The sequence below is a fragment of the Manis javanica genome, chromosome 12 (assembly GCF_040802235.1).
Source record: "Manis javanica isolate MJ-LG chromosome 12, MJ_LKY, whole genome shotgun sequence".
Taxonomy (NCBI): Eukaryota; Metazoa; Chordata; class Mammalia; order Pholidota; family Manidae; genus Manis; species Manis javanica.
Genome location: NC_133167.1, coordinates 84864761 through 84883791, shown reverse-complemented (window position 1 = coordinate 84883791; position 19031 = coordinate 84864761). Strand labels below are relative to the sequence as shown.

The 19031-nt window shown below is 46.8% G+C and overlaps 1 protein-coding gene across 2 annotated transcripts in view; it reads left to right on the top strand.

The window, feature by feature from the left end:
* The window catches only part of LOC118968766 (contactin-associated protein-like 3), a 191894-nt gene that overhangs the window by 160079 nt on the left and 12784 nt on the right, over positions 1–19031 (top strand). The window contains exons 4-5 of one of the 2 annotated variants that reach the window (XR_012123942.1): positions 709–950; positions 8954–13993. Coding sequence is in view for 1 of the 2 variants with exons in the window: in XM_073218949.1 (XP_073075050.1) it covers positions 709–741 (33 nt within the window). In the remaining variant the exon portion in view is untranslated. Of the gene's footprint in view, positions 1–708; positions 951–8953; positions 13994–19031 lie in introns of those variants that run through there. The other variant, XM_073218949.1, reaches the window with a different exon arrangement.

Below are 19031 nucleotides of genomic sequence, written 5' to 3'. Positions count from 1 at the left end.
AGCTACATTGACAACCTCTGGTCCCAGCCGTTGGGAGGGCGCAGGAGAAGGGACGTGTCGAGCGATGGTTGAGCATGCACTGTAGTCATGGTCTAACCAAATCTGTAGCATAAACACAAAAAATAGACTCATTCTTATTTTACATCTCGAGTAGCTGAGGCTTGGGGATGTGGTGGCCAATGTGGCTAATCAGCCAGTGACATAGAGCTTGACTCCCTGCTCTCTGGCTGTGAGGTCCGCCCTCTGCACAGCACACCGCTCTGTGTTCCATGAGCTTTACAAAACTTATCGCAGTTTCCTAACTTGGTGCCCCGAATAGCTTGCTTCTGACTTTGCCATGAGGGACAATCTGCATGTGTGTTCCACTACCAAAAAGTCTGTGACAGACTGTGCAAGAGCATATTTTATCTCATTTGCAACGAACATGGCCATCTGAAGTTTCATTCTTAACCATGTAAAGTTCAGGATTCTGCATGAACTAGATAGTCTTTTACTATTTTTTCAGTAGCAGGATGAAGAGGGGGTTTCCCAGCCTAGAAAGACATACTCTTTCCAGGCCCCCTGAATTCCTAATTCTTACTGGGAACTTTAATAGAGAAGTTCAATACAGCATGACAACAGGACACTAATTAGCTGTTAACAATGTCAATGTTGAACTAACGGCATCGAACCCTGTGAGACCTGATGTGTATTCCTTGTATTTTTCAGGGGGAACATCATGAAGACAGAAAGGCTTCCTAGGAGGCATACACTCCCTGCACTTGAATGGGCAGAAACTGGACCTGGAGGAGGAGAGGGCAAAGGTCACACCCAGCGTGCGGCCAGGATGCCCAGGCCACTGCAGCAGTTATGGCCACACCTGCCACAACGGGGCAAGTGCGTGGAGAAGCTCAGTGGGTACTTCTGCGGTTGCACCAACTCGTCCTATGAAGGGCCCTTCTACAACACAGGTACAATAGGCGCTATGGTTTCCACACGTGCTGTCGTGTGGCACCTGCAAGCCACGGTCAGGCTGTGCCCTTAGTCCCATGATGCATCACCTCCCTCAGTCTCCTGGGTGAGACGGGCAGAGCTCCCGGCCAGGATGACAGACACTCATCACAGTTGTTGGGCATGGCACTGCCGCTGAGCTGGATGGAGGGTAACAGGATGCCATCCTAGTGCCAGAAGCCAGCTGCCCACTGGGAGAGTGGACTCATTTCTGTCAGCCAGGCAGTGAGGGTTGATCTTATATTTCCAGTTCCATGACTCAGTCCACAAGAGCAATCACAGAGCCAAGACTACAGCCCTGGAGGGGCCTTAGAGATACATAAGCCACCTTAAATCCTTTTTGGTAGGGAGTATGTAGTTAAGTTAGTGACACATATCAAGCATCTAGTAAAATCGGTTCTGCAGGTGACACAGGTGGGGTTGGAAGATTTAAAAGCCCTGCTCAGCGATTCACTTCAGGTCATGGGGGGCTGGAAAGGGATAGAACAAAGAGCCAAAATTCCTGCCCCAGTGTCTTTCCACAGCCCTCCTGACCGTATGACTTTGTTGCCTTGACCAAAGCTGATCCTGAGGGTATCTGCCTTGGGCCAGGAGTGATAGTCATGGTGTGAATTCTCTAGATAATTTCATGATGACTCTGTAAACTATAAAATTTCATCATTCAGTATAAATACTTAGTGTTTCTCAAATAAAAGGGCAAAGATGAGGTCCAGTATCAACCTTTGCAGAATTTTTTTTTTTGCATCTCTCATATTTATTGATCAAATGGTTGTTGACAACAATAAAATTCTGTATTGGGGAGTCAATGCTCAATGCACAATCATTAATCAACCCCCAGCCTAGTTCTCGTCAGTCTCCAATCTTCTAAAGCATAATGAACAAGTTCTTACATGGTGAACAAATTCTTACATAATGAATAAGTTCTTACATGGTGAACAGTACAAGGGCATTCATCACAGAAACTTTGGTTTTGATCACGCATTATGAACTATAAACAATCAGGTCAAATATGAATATTCGTTTGATTTTTATACTTGATTTATATGTAAATCCCACATTTCTCCCTTTATTATTATTATTACTATTATTATTATTATTTTAATAAAATGCTGAAGTGGTAGGTAGATGCAAGATAAAGGTAGAAAACATAGTTTACTGTTGTAAGAGAGCAAATGTAGATGATCAGGTGTGTGCCTGTAGACTATGTGTTAATCCAAGCTAGACAAGGGCAATAAAACATCCACGGATGCAGAAGATTTCTCTCAAAACAGGAGTGGTGAGGTTCTAAGCCTCACCTCTGTTGATCCCCAATTTCTCACCTGACCTTTGCAGAATTTTTAAGTTTACTTTGTTGATTAAAAAAAAATGTTTGTTGACCAAAGAATGTAAACGGTATTTCAAAAGCAGCATTAAACTATCAAAATGTTTTTATCACTTTGGAACACCATTTACATACAAACAATGATGGCAGTTATACATAACTCTTCTCAGTCCACTAAAACACATTACCTAACACCTCTCCTAGATGCTTTGTTTAGTCCATGTTACCATTGGAACTTTAAAGCACTGGGGAAAAAAGAGCCCCCCAAAAAATGTTCGCCTTGAAGGGCACGTAATCGAAGCTCTTTGTTCATTCATGCTGGTCTCCCCAGTTAGACTGAATCACTTGCTGCTTATTGTGGAGAAGCATTGTGCTTCTTGGAAGGAAGCTGCACAAATTCTAGGGCCAGTTGTATGTTGGTCCCCATGTGGAAGCTCAAAATAAAGTCGCGCCACCCCAGTAGGCTCTCACAATGAGCTAAGACCAGCAAAGCACGACTTGATTTTCACATGGGGAGGTCTGAATAACTTGCCCTGAAAACATTAAATGCCGCCCTTAGTCTGGTCCCACAACCCAGGAGGGGCAAATGCAGAAATAAACCCAACCAGGCCCCTCACTGAAGGACGCTAGCATTGTTTTGCAGGATGTATACCCAGCTCTTCTGTTTGGGAAGAACAAAAACAAAAAAAGAACATTGGACCTCTGCATTTCTCCAGGGACATGATTCAGACATCTCATAGATCATGTTGTTGTAAGTTTAGCCTAATTTTTCCCTGGCTCCTTTCTCCGCACCAACCCCTATGAATTATCTTCTGTCCCTGCCGCCATGTCGTCTGATTGCTGTGTTGAAGTATCCTCTGTGCCCTCTCCCCACTTTTTATTTTGATCCATATGTGACACAGACAAATATGTGCTTAGCCTTTTCAGCTTGCTTCATGATTCAGTTTCCAAACTTCTCCCTCTTCCTCCGACCCCTAGGACATCATTCTCTTTGTATTCAGCAGCTACAGAGAGTCTAAGATGAACCTGTTAACCAGGTCTCTGGCCATGCCAGCTGCTGCTGGGAAACATACTTTGGGAGCACAGTGGGAGACCTTAGCCACAGGCCGGCCCTGGACAGGCATGCTCTCTGGTGGGGGGCAATCTTCCCTGTTAACTTGCTATGGCATGAGTGCTTGAGGGTGTGCAGGTACCGGAAACATCTGGAGTGGGATTAGGGACATACGCCCGTTACCAGTGCCTGGGCCAGAACCACGGCCCAGCGAGGTGATCCACATTCTTTTGATTATGGTACAAAGGAATAATGATCACAAAATTAGCTAGTAATTGTTGACTGCATCAAATAACCCCTACCCCCAGCATAGTAGGGAAAATATTAATATCTGCATTTAACATGTGAAAACACTGACATTCACAGAGGCTTAGGGACTTGCTAATAAATGTCAGGCTTGGAGATCCATCCAGCAACTGTCTGGTTCCTTTTTCCCCTTAGGACCCTAATTCCAGTCTGTATAGGAATATAGTGATAGGATTCAAATAGGTATTTTTTGTTGTTTTGTGTTTCCTCTTTGTTTATTGAAATGTAATTTATATACCATAAAATCCACCCTGTTAAAATGTACAGGTCAGTGGTTTTTAGCATATAAATATAGATGCACAACCATCACCACTAATTTCAGAGTATTTTCCTCATACCCAAAAGAAATCTCATGCCCATCAACAGCGGCTCCCCATTCGCCCCTCTCCCCCAGTCCCTGGAAACCACCAATCTACTTCCTCTCACTGTGGGTTTGCCCCTGAGGACATGTCATATGCATCAAGTCATATACTATGTGGTCTTTTGTGTCTGGTTTCTTTCACTTTGCATAAAGTTTTCAAGGTAGCATTTTTCATAATTTATTCCTTTGTATTTCTGAAGATTATTCCATTGTGTGGATGCCATATATTTTGTTTGTTCATTCATCTGTTGATGGACACTGGGATCAATCCTCTGGTTTTTATGAATAATTCCAACACTCTTGTGCGTGTTTTTGTGAGTACCTGTGTCTTCTGTTCCCCTGGGTGTACTCCTGGGAGCCGGACTGCCGGGTTGAGCGGTACCTGTGTGTTTACTTTTGGAGGAAACTAGCAAATTGCTTTCCAAGTGGCTGCTCCATTTTACATCCTAGCCAGCAAAGCAGGAGGATTCCAGCTTCCCCACATGGCCACCGGTACTTGTTCTCTGTCTCCCCGACCCATCTTCCCGTGGGTGTGCACTCTGGGCTTCTACTTCCCTGATGACTAAGGGCCTTGCACGTATTTTCATGTACCTGTTGGCAGTTCATATGCCTTCTTTGGTGAAATGCCTATCTCAATATTTACCCATTTTTTTGGTTGAGTTATTTTTTTTCTTTTTGTTGTTCCATTGTAGGAATTCTTTGCATATTCTGAATATAATTCCCATATTAGATATATGCTTTGTAAATATTTTCTGTCCTTTTCACTTTCTTGTAGTATCTTTTGAAACACTAAAGTGTTCACTTTTGGTGATGTCTTATCTCCTACTGATTCCTTTCTGTCCTGCTTTTGGTGTTAGGTCTAAGAAATCCTTGCCTAGCCAAAGGTCATGAATATTTATTGCCAATGTTCTCTTCTAAGAGTTTTGTAGTTTTAGCCCTTACATTTAGTTTTAAGCCATTTTGAGGTAATTGTTGTGTATGGTATGAGGTAGGGGACCAGCTTCATTCTTGTGCAGGTGGACATCCACTACCCCAACACCATTTGTCTTTAGCCCACCTCCACCTTCACCATTATACAAAGAATCTGGGTAGGACTGTCATGGTGTTAGCATTTAAATTACTTTTTAATTAAACGTTAGATAATCAATTTGGAATTATATTTGGAAATACAATTGGAAGTCTAGAAAAGTAAAAACCCAATCCAATTACTGAATGACAAGCATTAAAAAGAAAATCTGATTTCCTTCTTCCTCTTTTCTTTCCATTTAGTAGAGTTGAGGTAATTCTGTTGGCTACATCTCATAACCTGAATTGTCTTTATTTCAATGCATAGACATTCCTATTTAACTCACCAGTTGTAATGTTTGCAATATATTCCATCTGGTGGAGTTGCCTACTATTTAACCCATTCTATCACCAGAACACTTCAGCTTGGTAGGGTGGTGGGACTCGGCCTGAGTTCAGACCCTGGCTCACCCATAGTCTCTAGCGTGTGACACTGATTATGTAACTAAGCCTCATGATTCCTTCATTTTCTTGTCTATAAAACTTGAATTCAGGAGTATTTCACAAAAGGATTATGGTGGGCATCCAGTGAGCACTTCACAAAGACCTTGGGAGAATGTCTGCCAAGGATTAGGGACATACGCCCGTTACCATGATTGCTCTAATTATTCCTTTGGAATTTTAGATTGGCCCAAATTTTGCATCCAAGTAATGTGGTGATAGACACATGCATTGTTTATTTCCTTAGCAATGAAATATCTGTGAAAAAGATATATTGTATATTTAAGTACTCTTTGCCAATTGCCAAATCCTGTCAAAAACTCTGTAATATTTTCTTCCTGCCAACTAACACACACACACACACACACACACACACACACACACACACACACACACACACACATATGTGTGTGTGTATGTATTTCACTTTTTACTACAGAAAATTCAATCATGTGCTGTGGGAGACAGAAGGACCTCAGAAGCCCATGGATCTACTGTTTAGCTTCAAAAATTATCAGCTTATGGCACTCACGATACATTGACAGTAACCCTCTCCTCTCCTTTATTACTTTGAAGTAAATTTGAAATATCACAACATTTTACCTATAAATATTTCAATATATATTGGTAAAAGATAGAGTCACTAAAAACACATACCCCAGGAATAACACTCTAAGAAGATTTTAATAACCATTCTTAAACTATTATAAAATGTCCACTCAGCATTCAAATTTCCAATTGTTCCATTTAGTTTTGATGGATGTTTTTCTGAATTAATAACATCCTGTCTGATTATAGGCAGCCAGTATCCTCATCACCCATGCCTGTCTAAACCCTTACTCTAATTCTAAATATAATTATACTGTTACTATTAAGACCAGCTCTGTTTACTGCGTCCCTCCTACATCCCATGATTTGACATAACTTCTTCCAGTCGTCCTACCCACCACAAGACCGACTTCATTTCTGCCTTCCCTTGAATGGCCTGCGGCTTGGTGGCATGTGCGAGGAGGCTGGAGGCTGAGACATGCACCCCTGCAGTGTCACCGTGTTTCTTAGCAACGCCTCCTCCTTCCTGCTGGTGGGAGGCCCAGCCAAGCCCTCCACCGGGTGTTCTCTGGCTCCTTGGGCACCTGGAAACATGGCTGCCCAGTGGCTCACACATCACACCCTGGGGCTCTTCCACTGGGTTGTTAGAATTATTTTTGATGTGTGTCCTGTCTCCTCAGACTATACCCAGCCAGCCCCTCTGCCAGGCAGGCCCTCAGGGGACGCCGCTGGTACTGGTCCCAGCCCTGCAGTAGCTTCATGGTTCTGCAAGATCACCTCCATGCGAAGGGTTTTCTCCCATTTAGCCCAGTGGTTTTGGATGTTCTGAAAAAATCAGTCAGGGACCTTAAATATCATCAGTGAGCTTAACCTCTTAAATTATAAAATATAAGAAATTGAGAGAATAAACAAATGCAGGTGTTTTGCTGAACTGAGCTTCTTGAAATTTACAACATCCAAGCATTAAAAATAATTAGAACTGGGACTAAGGGAGGAGGGAAGACAGGAATTCTGTTGGACATTTCTAGTTTAAAAATTCCTTTCATTTTAATTTCCTGTCCAAAGTATAAAGAAGAAAATATAATATATATGCCCATATCTAATGTGCTATTCATAATAGAATGCTCTGAACTGTAGTTACATTTGAACACACACCAACCTCAAATAAAAGCCATTATTCTGTTAACTGGGAGATAGTGTGGCTCAAAATGCGGACCAGAAGGTGGCAAGGAAATTCACATGTAGAAAGTGCTTGAATCAAACTGACGATCACCGGGAATCCTCGGTCAGGAGTCTCTGCATATCTCTGTAATCAGGAGCTCTGATGTTGGAACCTGAATGATAAATGTAGAACACTTTCTCTGAAATGTTAGTAGAAAGCAGCTGGTATTCCCAAACTGCTGAGCAATATGCATGAATATGCAATGTTAAGTTTTTTGGCATTGGTACAGGCTGTTACCGAATTTTCACAAAAGTGGAACCAATTCGCAATGGAATTAGGGAGCTAAAGCCACATTTGGTTATGTCCTGGGGGCCACCAACTCAATAGAGGATTTCCTAGGGAATTGGGAACATTCCATATATCCTTCGGGACAAAGAGGAACTGGCAGAGCGGCCTCATGATTACTGCCCGGTCTTTATGTCAGAGGTTCTCAGTATGTTGCTGACAGAAGCAGCTTTCCCCCTACTCTGATACTGTACAGAGATAAAGGTGAAAGTGAGCCTTGAGCGAAAGAGAACAGCTTAGTATTTGGACAGATGTGCATCATTAAACAGATATATTTTGTGAAGAAAATTGGGATGGGTTCAGGGCAAATTCTCCAATCTGGAAAGTGCGTGATTTCAAACTTGCGACTAACCCTCGTAAGTGCCGCGTGCACATCTTCTCATCTGTCCACAGGGAAGCACTACCGAGGCGAGTGTCTTCTCTCCATCTGTCAGATGAGGAAACGGTCCCCACAGGCCCTGTCACTTGCCTGGGACCACACAGACAGGGAGAGATCGAGTGAGGCTTCCGAGCTAGTGCCTCTGATTAAGTGGCATGGAATTAAAATGATGACAGCTGGAGTGAAGACATTACCCAGGTGGGCTGGGTGAGGCGTATGCTCCTGATGATCGAACAGCACCAGCTCGCAGGTGCCACCTGTCTTCCTGGGGGCAGCAGAACCCTATCTGTTGTTGCCCTAACAGCATTATTACTCTCCATAGGAAGGCCAATTTGCCCGTCTTGGCTTTTTTTTTTTTTTCTTGGAAAAGAGTATCAATTCCTAGACCTCTAAAAACTTGAGTACCAAAATGTTTCCTAATGTTTCCACAGATTCTCTCTTCTGTTTCCACGAGTCCTCACATTTTGCCTAACACCACAGGGAAGTGCTTCTGGCCCCAAGGGTCCTGTGCTCAGGAGTTTAGGGACCACTCACAGTTCTAACGCACCAGGCAAACACAGAGCTGTTAGGACTGCAGTTTGGAAAGTAAAAGGCTCTAGTAAAATTCTCTGTACTATCCTGGAGGCAGGGACATTTTCTCTTTGCATCTCAAGAAATCAGCCTGTCCCATGGTGGTTATTCTGCAAATGTATATTAAACTGGATGTGAACTTCTAGATACAAATCTGAGCTCTTTTACCAGCTGTGCAAGGTACTTAACCTCTGCAAGCCCCATGCTTTGTCATTTGAAAATAATAATATCTTCTGCTTCAAAATGATCATGGGAGGCATGTGATTCCTGCAGTTTCATAGTGGGGGAAGCCTATAATTCAGGTGCAAACTCTCATACAGAGCTCCATGGGTCGCCAACAATACACAGTTACAGCTCTCCTGAATGACCCACTGAAGGTTTCAGGGTGCACTTCCCCCTCTTGTGTTTTGCAGAGGTTTCTGCTGCATTTGAGGCTGGCACTTCAGTTACTTACATGTTTCAAGAACCATACCCGGTGACCAAGAATGCAAGCCTCCCATCCTCAGTGATGTATGCAGATGCAGCTCTATCCAAGGAAAACATTGCAGTTAGCTTTGTGACAGCCCAGGCGCCCAGCCTCCTGCTTTACATCAGTTCTTCTCAGGATGCCCTGGCCGTCCTGCTCTGCGACAATGGTGAATGCCGACAGCAAGAAGCCCAGGCATTTCAGGTGGGCTGGGGAACAGTGCGAGCGCCCTGGAGCCCCACGTGACTGCCACCTAGATTGGGTCCCACTGGGCAGCTTCTCTCACATGTCCAGCCAAACCCTAGGTCGTATTTACGTTGGGAGTTGGGATCGATGTTCAGAGCCAGTGTCAAGTCATGGCCAGTCTCAGACGTATGCACTTATATTTGTCTCACTGTGTAATGTAACTGTTTGCTATTTATTTGGTGCTGGAATCCACAAGTGTAAGGGAGACGATCGTCAGCCACCTGGATTTCAGAAGGACACTCGTCCCATGTATCGTGTCACCTTGCTGCAGTCTCTTTCCCGAGGGCTGTTGAACCAACCCGCCTAAACCCAGGCTTCTTTAGCAGAAGCTGAGTGCCTGGGCCTTAGATAGGTGTGTGAGTCATAACCTTGTAGAATATGGGGCTTGCTTCTGCAAGTCAGATTTTGAAAGGACTGTGCAAAAATGGACCATGGGGAGGTTAAGAGTGATACAGGGTGTCCAGGACACCGAGAATGGGGAGGGCTCCTCATTAGACAGCTGTTGGGAGGAGCTGGTGCTTCTTCCCTCACTGCAATGGTAGGCTGTTGGTGCAGTCATGGCCACGAGCTCTGAAACGGAAACCCAGGGGATGGAACAACGTCTGACAGGCGGAGAGGGCACAGTCTGGTCCCAAGGACCCTTGCCTGTGATCAAGGATATGTGATTTCCTGATAGGATGGGGTGAGTCTGGGCTTTGGAAGCATCCAGCGCAGGCTGGACTGTGGGGGTGCCCGGGAGAAAGGGGCCCAGACGCCCACACACACTGTGCCACCCCTGGGCCTCAGGCAGACTTCACCGCTGCCCCTGCCTACCTGTCCTCGAGGTCGTTCTTCCTGGCTTCATCTTGCTTTCTGACGGCTTACAGCACTGAAATTAAAGAATGATGGGAAGGCCTAAATCAAGCATCAAAAGTAGTGGGCCTGGGAGTGGAGTCACAGGGAATCGTCAGAGTACAATAATAATAGTGCAGTAACAATAGTGATGTCCTGCTGGGCAAAGAGAGAGCCTGGGATGATGACTGGTCACTCCCAGACGCTCTGGTGGTGAAGAGCCTGCAAGAGAGAAAGGCTGCATTTATGGGTCATCAGACTTCATATTTATCGGCAGATATCTGTATGATTGGCACCATTATAGTGCCCTGTCAGTCCCTGAGCTCTGCCCTTGTACTGCCTCTGTGAGGCTGGTAAGGCCGCCTGAGGGCTCTGAGGCACTAACAAACTCACCGACATGGTCCAGCGGCCAGTTCATGACCCGGCTGGGGCTGGACACTCAGCCCAGCAATCTTCCCCTGCAGGGGTGCGGTCCGACTCTGATCAGGTGGACCACGGAGGTGAGAGTGATTCCTGACAGCCCCTTGTGGGCATGGCCCCTGCCAGGCTGTACCTGCAGATGCGGTCAGCACGCGGGAGTGGCTTCGTCAGACTGTGTGTATGTAATTACTCCATATGCTGTTATTATGTATAATTATATTAATATATCTATATATTAATGTATCTCTCTAGATAGATATATTACTCTGTGCTGGGCACTGTTCTAATTAATGTACACAGCACTTAATCCTCACAACAGTCCTGTGTCATCGGTGATATTAATATATACCCAGTACCTTATAGTTGTAGGAATTAAGACGTTAAATATGGAAGTTAAATAACTTGCTTAAAATCCCACAGCAAGTAAGGCAAAGAGCTGGAATCCAGTCCTCCCCCACAGAGGCTGGTGGCTTATTCTGTATTCTTGCCTAATTAAGAGTGGCCCTGACTTCTGCCCTCCCCCCAGTTTTTATGCACTGCCCACTTGGCGACCCTGCAGGCACCTGCACCTGAAACTCCAGCCCAGTGTAGGAGATTCTTGTGCCTTGTTAGCTCATCTGTGTGAAGCTTGGATCTCAAGGCAGGTGCAAAAGGGCAGGCCTTGCAGCTGCTCTAACTCTTGGGAACCAGGTGTCCAAGCCATGGTGAGGAAGGAGGGACCCTCCCTCCCCCCAAGTGGCCCCAGGGGATCAGCACCTCACCCCTGGCTCTGGGGACCTCTCATCGCAGTAGGCAGGGCTGGTGACCCAAGGTCTGGGGCCCTGGGCATTGCCTGCCACCTCCTGAGACCACAGAGACACAACTAAGCGGCCTGCCATTGAGTCATTCTCTCGCTGACTCGCTGCATGTTTACTGAACCCACTTCACAGTACCCAGAACTGTGGGGACAACAAAGAAAAGTAGGATGCATGAAAAGAAAAAGACTCAGAAAATGCCCTCTCCATTTTTGAAAAACAATCTAGACACATTAGGACATCAGGTTGCCCAGATTTCTCAAGCAGTCTAACCAGCCATTAGACTTTGCCTAACTTTAAGGACTCAGTCTCCTAGGAACTCAGGAGTCATAACAATAGAGGAAAATAGCTTGAGTGACAGTCCTTGCACTGGAGGTCATCAAGTAGTAATTAAGTGATGATTTTCAGAGAAGTTGTAACTAAGAATTCGAGAAGTGGACAGTGGAGAAAAATAAGGTCGGAGTTTCTTCCCAGGCTATGGAATTCGTGATTCTCTAGCCCTTTCCTGGCAGTGTCCTCTGCTGGGGCTCTACTTACACACATGGAGATGCTTCCCTGGGGAATTAGGAACTGCTGTCTCCTTAGGTTGTTGCCAGCAGGTTTGTGGCAGAAGGCCACTGGCCCGCCTGTGGTGAGTAGCACGGGGACACTGCATCACCAGGAGGTAGGAGTGTTGTTAGTGTGACTTTGATACATTTACCACTGAAATGAAACATATGCCACTGAAAATACTAATGTGAGTTTAGAAGACTTAGACATTGAGAACAAAATTCAGTGAGCAAAGATGGTAAAGGTCTAACCAAGGAGAGTTTATCTGGAAGGATTTTATAAGATTGGTTCACCTCCCTGAAATGGAGTTAGGAATCTTCTGTTCATACAGGTTTCTTAACTTTTCTTTGATTTACAACATCTTTAGGGATCTGGAAATGTGATGAGAGGGTCACTTTTCGAAAGAACCCTTTTGGTTGTCCCCAGGAGAAGAAAAATGCCCCAGCCAGCCACGTCACACAGCTCGGCTCCAGGCTCTGCCCTCTGGGTTCAGACGCCTCGGGGAGGACCCGGCAGGGTGAACGCTATGAACACTGAACGAAACTCTTGGCTTGAAAATGGGTCTGATATGGGTGTCCAGGCCAGGGGAGAAGAGCAATGTGATTCCAAGTCATGCCTCTAAATCTCTCCCTGGCAGGGCTTTGATTTGCCAGGTCTGCTATTCTTTGCCCTTCATTATTTTTCATGAAATTTCTCCAATTGGAGACTTACTCAGGTTAAGCTGCTCCTGTCTTTTCAATGCTTTCAAAGGAAAAATGATCCCTTTTCCTAAAGGAAGAAAAGAGATTTAATTTCTGGGATGGAAGATGAGAGGCAGGAAGGCATTTGGGGTCAGAGAGTCCTTGGGTAAGAGAAGGCCTGCATCTCCATGGCCTGGGGTGGTGTCTCAGAAGGGGGCTGGAGGGGCAGGGGCATCTGGGGAAGCTGCTGAGAGCACCCCAAAGAAACACCTGACTTGCCCAGCACTGTTAGGGGGTGGCTCTGCCTTCTCCACAGGACAGTGAGGTCTCAACAATCTTGCCCTTTGCCACGTACTCAGAGCATCCACCCTGCGTCAGGAATACTTCCTGTCTGAGAGACAGAGATAGACAGGATCCTGCCCTGCCCCAAGGATGTGGTCTGGGGATAGACACAAGGTCATAAGTAGATCCACAGCAGGTCATAGACACTAGGATAGGGTCTGTTCTAGGCGGAGAGAGGCAAAGAAACAAATAGTAACCAGTTCCTTCTAGGAAGGAGGGCGCAGAAGGCTTCACAGAGCTGGTGACCCTGGAGTCAGGCCACGAAAGATGTCAGTATTCTCCAGGCAGACATTTTTTTTTTTAAATAAAATGTCTTTTAATTCCTCCAGGTGGTAAAGATACCTCGAGACAAGTGCTGGGCATAGAAGCCACAGGGCATAAATCTGCAAAGAAGTAAAAAGCTAACCTTTTCAAACAATATGGCTTCTCTCTCACTTACCAACTTTACATTTCCCTGTATGGCCCCGGAAGATGACTGGTTAGCCAGAGACGGGTAAGATTCCTCAAGGGAGGAACAACCTAAGACAGGCACAGTCGCAGGGGGGCCATCAGGTGAGAAACTGGGGATTAACAGAGGTGAGGCTCAGAACCTCATCCCCCCTGCTTTGAGAGAAATCTTCTGCATCCGTGGATATTTTATTGCCCTTGTCTAGCTTGGATTAACACATAGTCTACAGGCACACACCTGATCATCTACAATTGCTCTCTTATAACACTAAACTATGTTTTCTACCTTTATCTTGCATCTACCTACCACTTCAGCATTTTATTAAAAATAATAATAATAATAATAATAAAGGGAGAAATGTGGTATCCACATATAAATCAAGTATAAAAATCAAATGAATATTCATATTTGAGCTGATTGTTTATAGGTCATAATGCGTGATCAAAACCGAAAGTTTCTGTGATGACTGCCCTTGCACTGTTCACCATGTAAGAATTTATTCACTATGTAAGAATTTGTTCACCATGTAAGAACTTGTTCGTTATGCTTCAGAAGATTGGAGACTGACGAGAATTAGGCTTGAGATGGATTAATGATTGTACATTGAGCATTGACCCCCCTATACTGAATTTTATTGTTGTTAACAACCATTTGATCATAAATATGAGAGATGCCCTCTCAAAAAAAATAAAAATAAAAATAAAATAAATAAATAAAATGTCTTTGATTGGTCCTCATTTTCTCCATTTTATTCCCATTGCATATGAAATACATATTTTCCTCAATGAATTTCCTTGTCTAGTCTTTCATCATCTGCCTTTCTTGTTTCCTTGACGGTAGACGTAGAAGAGTCAAATTCAGACACGTACTGACTCTGCAGCCATCAGTCTATGCCAGAGTCATTTGGGCCCAGAGTCAGCACAGGGTTTACAGGTCACCTTCCACAGCGGCTGCTCAGCTGCCCTCCAGCACCAAACAGTTTGTCCCATTTGCTTCAGAATTTCCTTTAATTGGTCTTTTCTTAAACATACGCATTCATAAGATGCACTGCGATTGCACACACCTTGGAGGGGGTATGGATGAGCTCAGACACTACATTCCCAGCTGGCCCGACTCCAGGGAGAAAGCATGAAGTAGGAAACCAGAAGGGGAGCGTCTTCAGCAGGCAGACCTTGTGCTAGCCAGGCTGAGGAGCCCTCAGACACGGGCCACCTCCACTGCTTCCTCACAGACGACCCTCACACTTTAACTCTGTCCCCTGACATCCCCTCTCTAACCCCACCATATGCTGGGGTTCCTCAGAGCAGCAGGAACCCTGCTAAACAGCCAGAGAGAAGCCAGGGAAATGTGCCATGTCCCCTGCCTTCCGCACCCTGACCCCTTCAGTCTCCAGTCTTGTGTCAGGCAAGATTTTGGTGCTTTGGAATGACTGACCTCTGTGGGAGACCCCAGGCCCTGCTGGGTGCTGCCCACCATCCCACAGTCATGTGGTGGTGACCCACCGTGGCCTCAAGGGGGAGCCAGGAGGACTCCCTCCTGCCTCCTCCCTCTGGGATAGGACTATGAGATGGGTGGGAATAAATGGCATCTCCGGTGTCACACAGTCAGTCCACTGCGGGGCTGGGGCGGGGGTGGGGGGCTGGGAGGAAAGGGGGAGGCGTGATGAGTGACACGGGTTCTGGGCCACCTCTCCGGTTTCTCTTTGTCGTGCATTCCTTGTTTCATGGTGTGCCCAAGGGTCCAAGATTGCTGTGGGCTGGGCTGTGTCCCCTCACATCCCGATGTTGAAGGCCTGACTGAGTGAGGCTGTGTTTAGACCAGGAAGGTAATCCAAGCTAAGTGAGGTCACAGCGGGGGAGCCCTGCTCTGACAGAGTCCTTGCTAAAGGGGACTCTGAGCGTGCTCTGTCCCCCCGGGTCTGGCTGGCCCCCTGATCTCACTGGCGTCCAGAGCACTGGGAACGTCTGCCGTTTGGGTTGCCCAATCCATAGTATTTTGTTCCAGCGGCTCAGTCAGCTGACACAAAGATCCAATGAGATAATGCAAGTAGACCAGCTTCGCAGACTGTTAACATACTAAACAGTGCGTGTTATTGACAATAACATGAATTATCTGCATGCTTGGGTTATCAGAACACAAATGTGAAGATGAGGGTTCAGGTTAATGGGATTAAAATGAATACAAAGGGTATGACAACTGCCCATTGCTATAGGCAGAGTCCCTGCGGGTTGGACATGACCTCAGGAAGGAGGAAGATGAGGCACAGGCGGCCCGCTGGATATGCCAAAGCATGAAAACAAGACTTTAAGAATGCTGTTCTCAAACCTGCTGTACAGCAGGCCTTTGGGGAGCTAGAGTGATGTCCCTGAAAGGTAGACACACAGGAATATGAAACCAACTGATGAGCCGACTCTGCAGGACTAATGCTGAGCTCTGCTCCCTGCCAGGCCCAGCCAGAGCGGGGCCGACACCGCTGCATCCTGCACGCTAGGGCTGTGGAGCTGGCATGTGCCCCCACCAGGGAGACCAAGGATGGGTGCCAAGGACACCAGAATGGGGGACTGGCAGCTCCTGAGTCGGCTAAGCCCCTGGGCAAGGAGCAGTCATCAAAGGCTGGTGTGGAAATGAGACCAGAAGATAAGAGACCACAATGAACTCTACAAACAGCTATGTCATACCTGCTGAGTCGTCTGCCGAGGCTGCCATAACAAACTACCACAGCCTCAGTGGTTTGGTCTGCAGAAACATATTTTCTCATGGATGTGGAGGCTGGAGGTCGGTGGTCAGTGTGGAGCAGGGCTGGTGGCAGCAGAGGCACTCGCCTTGGGTTGCAGCTGGCCCCTTCCCACTGCACGCTCACGTGGCCCTTCCATGCTGCCTGTGCGGACAGGGAAAGCACTCTCTCCTCTTGTCTTCTCTGCAAAGGCCATGCATCCTATCAGCTCAGAGCTTCACCCTTCATGCTTATTTAACCATAGCCACTTCCTTAGAGGCTCTGTGTCCACGTGGAGCCACAGTGGGGGCCCAGGCATCAACATAAGGCTTTGAGGGGGACAGAAACATACTCGTCATGGTGCCTGCCATGTGGCAGGTGCTGGGCTACACTCACAACTGGAGAATGGAAGTTAGGTAGGAGCATCTTACGGCTATGTTTCCTATGCATTTTCCCTCTGAAATGTCAGCATGTAGCAGAGTTCCCAGAGCACGGTGGGCCCTGGTGCTCTTGGACTGTAGGAGGAGGTCTGCACCCAGCAAGTGTGGGATCAGCCCACGCTGTCCATGGGAAGACTCCCTAGAATTAGTGGGGTCTGCTGGGAGAGACGGCAGCCCCTCTCAGCACATCGCAAAGGGCTTCCCAGTGAAAGTGGGCAGGCAGGTAAGTTCCTCTGCCGAGTATGAATGGTCTTAACTCTTATTCCCGAGGACCATCATATTATCACGGTTAAGGCGCATGTAGGAGGCAGTGTGCTTTGGAAAGAGGGACTCTATGGAGCTGGCATTCTTCAGTTTTATTTTCTGAGGGCCTTTGAGGTTATCTCGCTTCGTACTTCTCCAGTTTAAACAACTCTTCAGAAATTTTCCAAGAATTGAGCAGCTGCTTGTGTTCTCAAAGGGGCTGCTTGCGTGCAACGGTAGCATGACAATCGGTTACCACCCACTCGTGTGTCTGTAAACACAGGAGAAGCATGCATGTGCCTGTGTTTCTACCTCTGTAAATCTGGCATAATCACAATGGTTGAGGGTCTCACAGGAGTGCTGAGGATTAATGAGATCCTATTTGAAGTAACTTGATGAAAGATGTGGGTAAATACAAAAAAAAAAAAAAGGTTATTACAAAACAGAGCAAAGAGCTGGCTGGGTACCGAGCTGCCTTGATTTCTTTTTTTAAGCCAGGGGTGGAGAAAATGGGGTCTGAATGTAGTTTTTGGCCTAGAACTCTAATTAGAGGCTTAAGGATTAAGAAAGTAGTTGAAGTCTGTGTGAAGAAAGCTTTTCTCAGAGAAAAGACATGGTTTTATTCTTCTTAGACCACTTGATCTTATAAATACTCAGAGCTTGAGATGTGGTGCCAAGTCAGCAGAGCCCCGGCTCAGGGTCTGTTCTGCTCTCCATGTAGTTAATCACCTTTTGTGCGACAAGGAGGCCTTTGTTATTGTGGGTTCTCCTCATTCACAGTTACTGAAGGTGTGTTTCCACTTTAATAAGTAGTCTGACCTCTCAGTGCTTAGACATGAGGGCTGAAAACTGAACCTCCTCAATTCTAAAGCTGCAGTAGGGAGAGGGTGAAGGGCTTGCAGCCTTACTCCAACCTGAGTCCAGTTCAGATTCCTGCCCCCGCCCGCAGGAGACCCTCCTCGGTCTCCCAGTGGGCTGGTGGAGGCTGACTCCTGGAGGTGCTTCCCACGTGCCGAGGTGCAGGTGAGCGCTTTGTGCATTTGCTCATTCAGTGCTCGCACGCACGGTGGCTGTGGGGATAGAATGGGCAGATCAGGAGACAGGCTGGCCGGCAAGTCCACGAACACATAGCAAGGAACCGTGTGGCCACGGTCAACACCCACGACTCACTCTGTCACTCGCAGGCTGTCTGGCTTCCGTGTCCAGCCTCTCGTGTCATTCATACTACCTGGTAAGCGCCTGTCATTTCCCTCCATTCGCTTCTGTGGAGGGTGTGCGCTCTGCCATGGCCTGTAGTTCCCAGCAGTACCTTTCTGCAGAACTGCCTAATGGTGGGCTGTGCGGAATGATGGGGTGCTGAGGGCACCAGAAGGCATTGCCAAGGAGAGGGGCTGCCAGCTATCTCCTTCTATTTGGCCAGTTGTATGTTGGTGCCCAGAGAAGCCCAGAAACTGCCTAGCGGGAAAACCCTGTTGCTGCCAGTGTCTGCAGTGCAAGTCGCAGGGTACAGCGAGAGCCCCCAGCTCAGAGGCCGGCCAGCGTCAACTGAAATTTCAGAGTGAAATAAATAGCACTGGGGAAGGGCTACTTTCCCAAACAAGTAATTTTAATGTTATTAATAGGGCTCGAAGAATGTTTCAGGGGTTCAGAAAAATCACATGTAGTAAATGCATGTTCTTATTTAAACATGGAGGATGGATGCACAAGGCTGTTGTCACTGTTTTTAAACTCCTCACAAGGACATAAAGAAACCAGGGAAAGGAGAGTAGAAACTCAGAGACAAAGAGGAGGGCACCGAGCATGGGTCAGGTGAGTATCCACACGTTTGAAGTCTGGTCGCAGGTGAGGAGTGGAACTGGCCCTGCTCAGGGCTCTGCGCCGCGTGCCGAGGGGCAGGCATCCGGGAGGGGCTCAGCCTGGGCGCTCTGTGCACTGTGGAGTCTGGATGCAGCAGGAGGCAGAGGCACAGGTGGTGACATTCTTACAGGAAGCCATTTTCTGTCGGCTGCACCCAGACCCATCCTCCCCTCTCCAGGCAGATAAGCCAGTTCCTTTCCGCCCCAGCCCAGAAGAGCAGAGCATGAAGAGATGGAGCCAGCTTCCGAGGCTGAGGGCAGGTGGAGCTATGCGGCTGTGGACAGGAAAGGGGCGACATCTGCCCACCCACTGGCCTGTGGTGTCCCAGCCTGTTTTCCTGCCTTCCTTCAAGAGCTTGTACAGGGAGCCTTGCCATTCCTCATGCAGGAGACAAGAGGGTTTTCCCATAGAAGAACTGAATAACCCCACAAAAACTATACCTAATAACTAGAATTTTAGAGG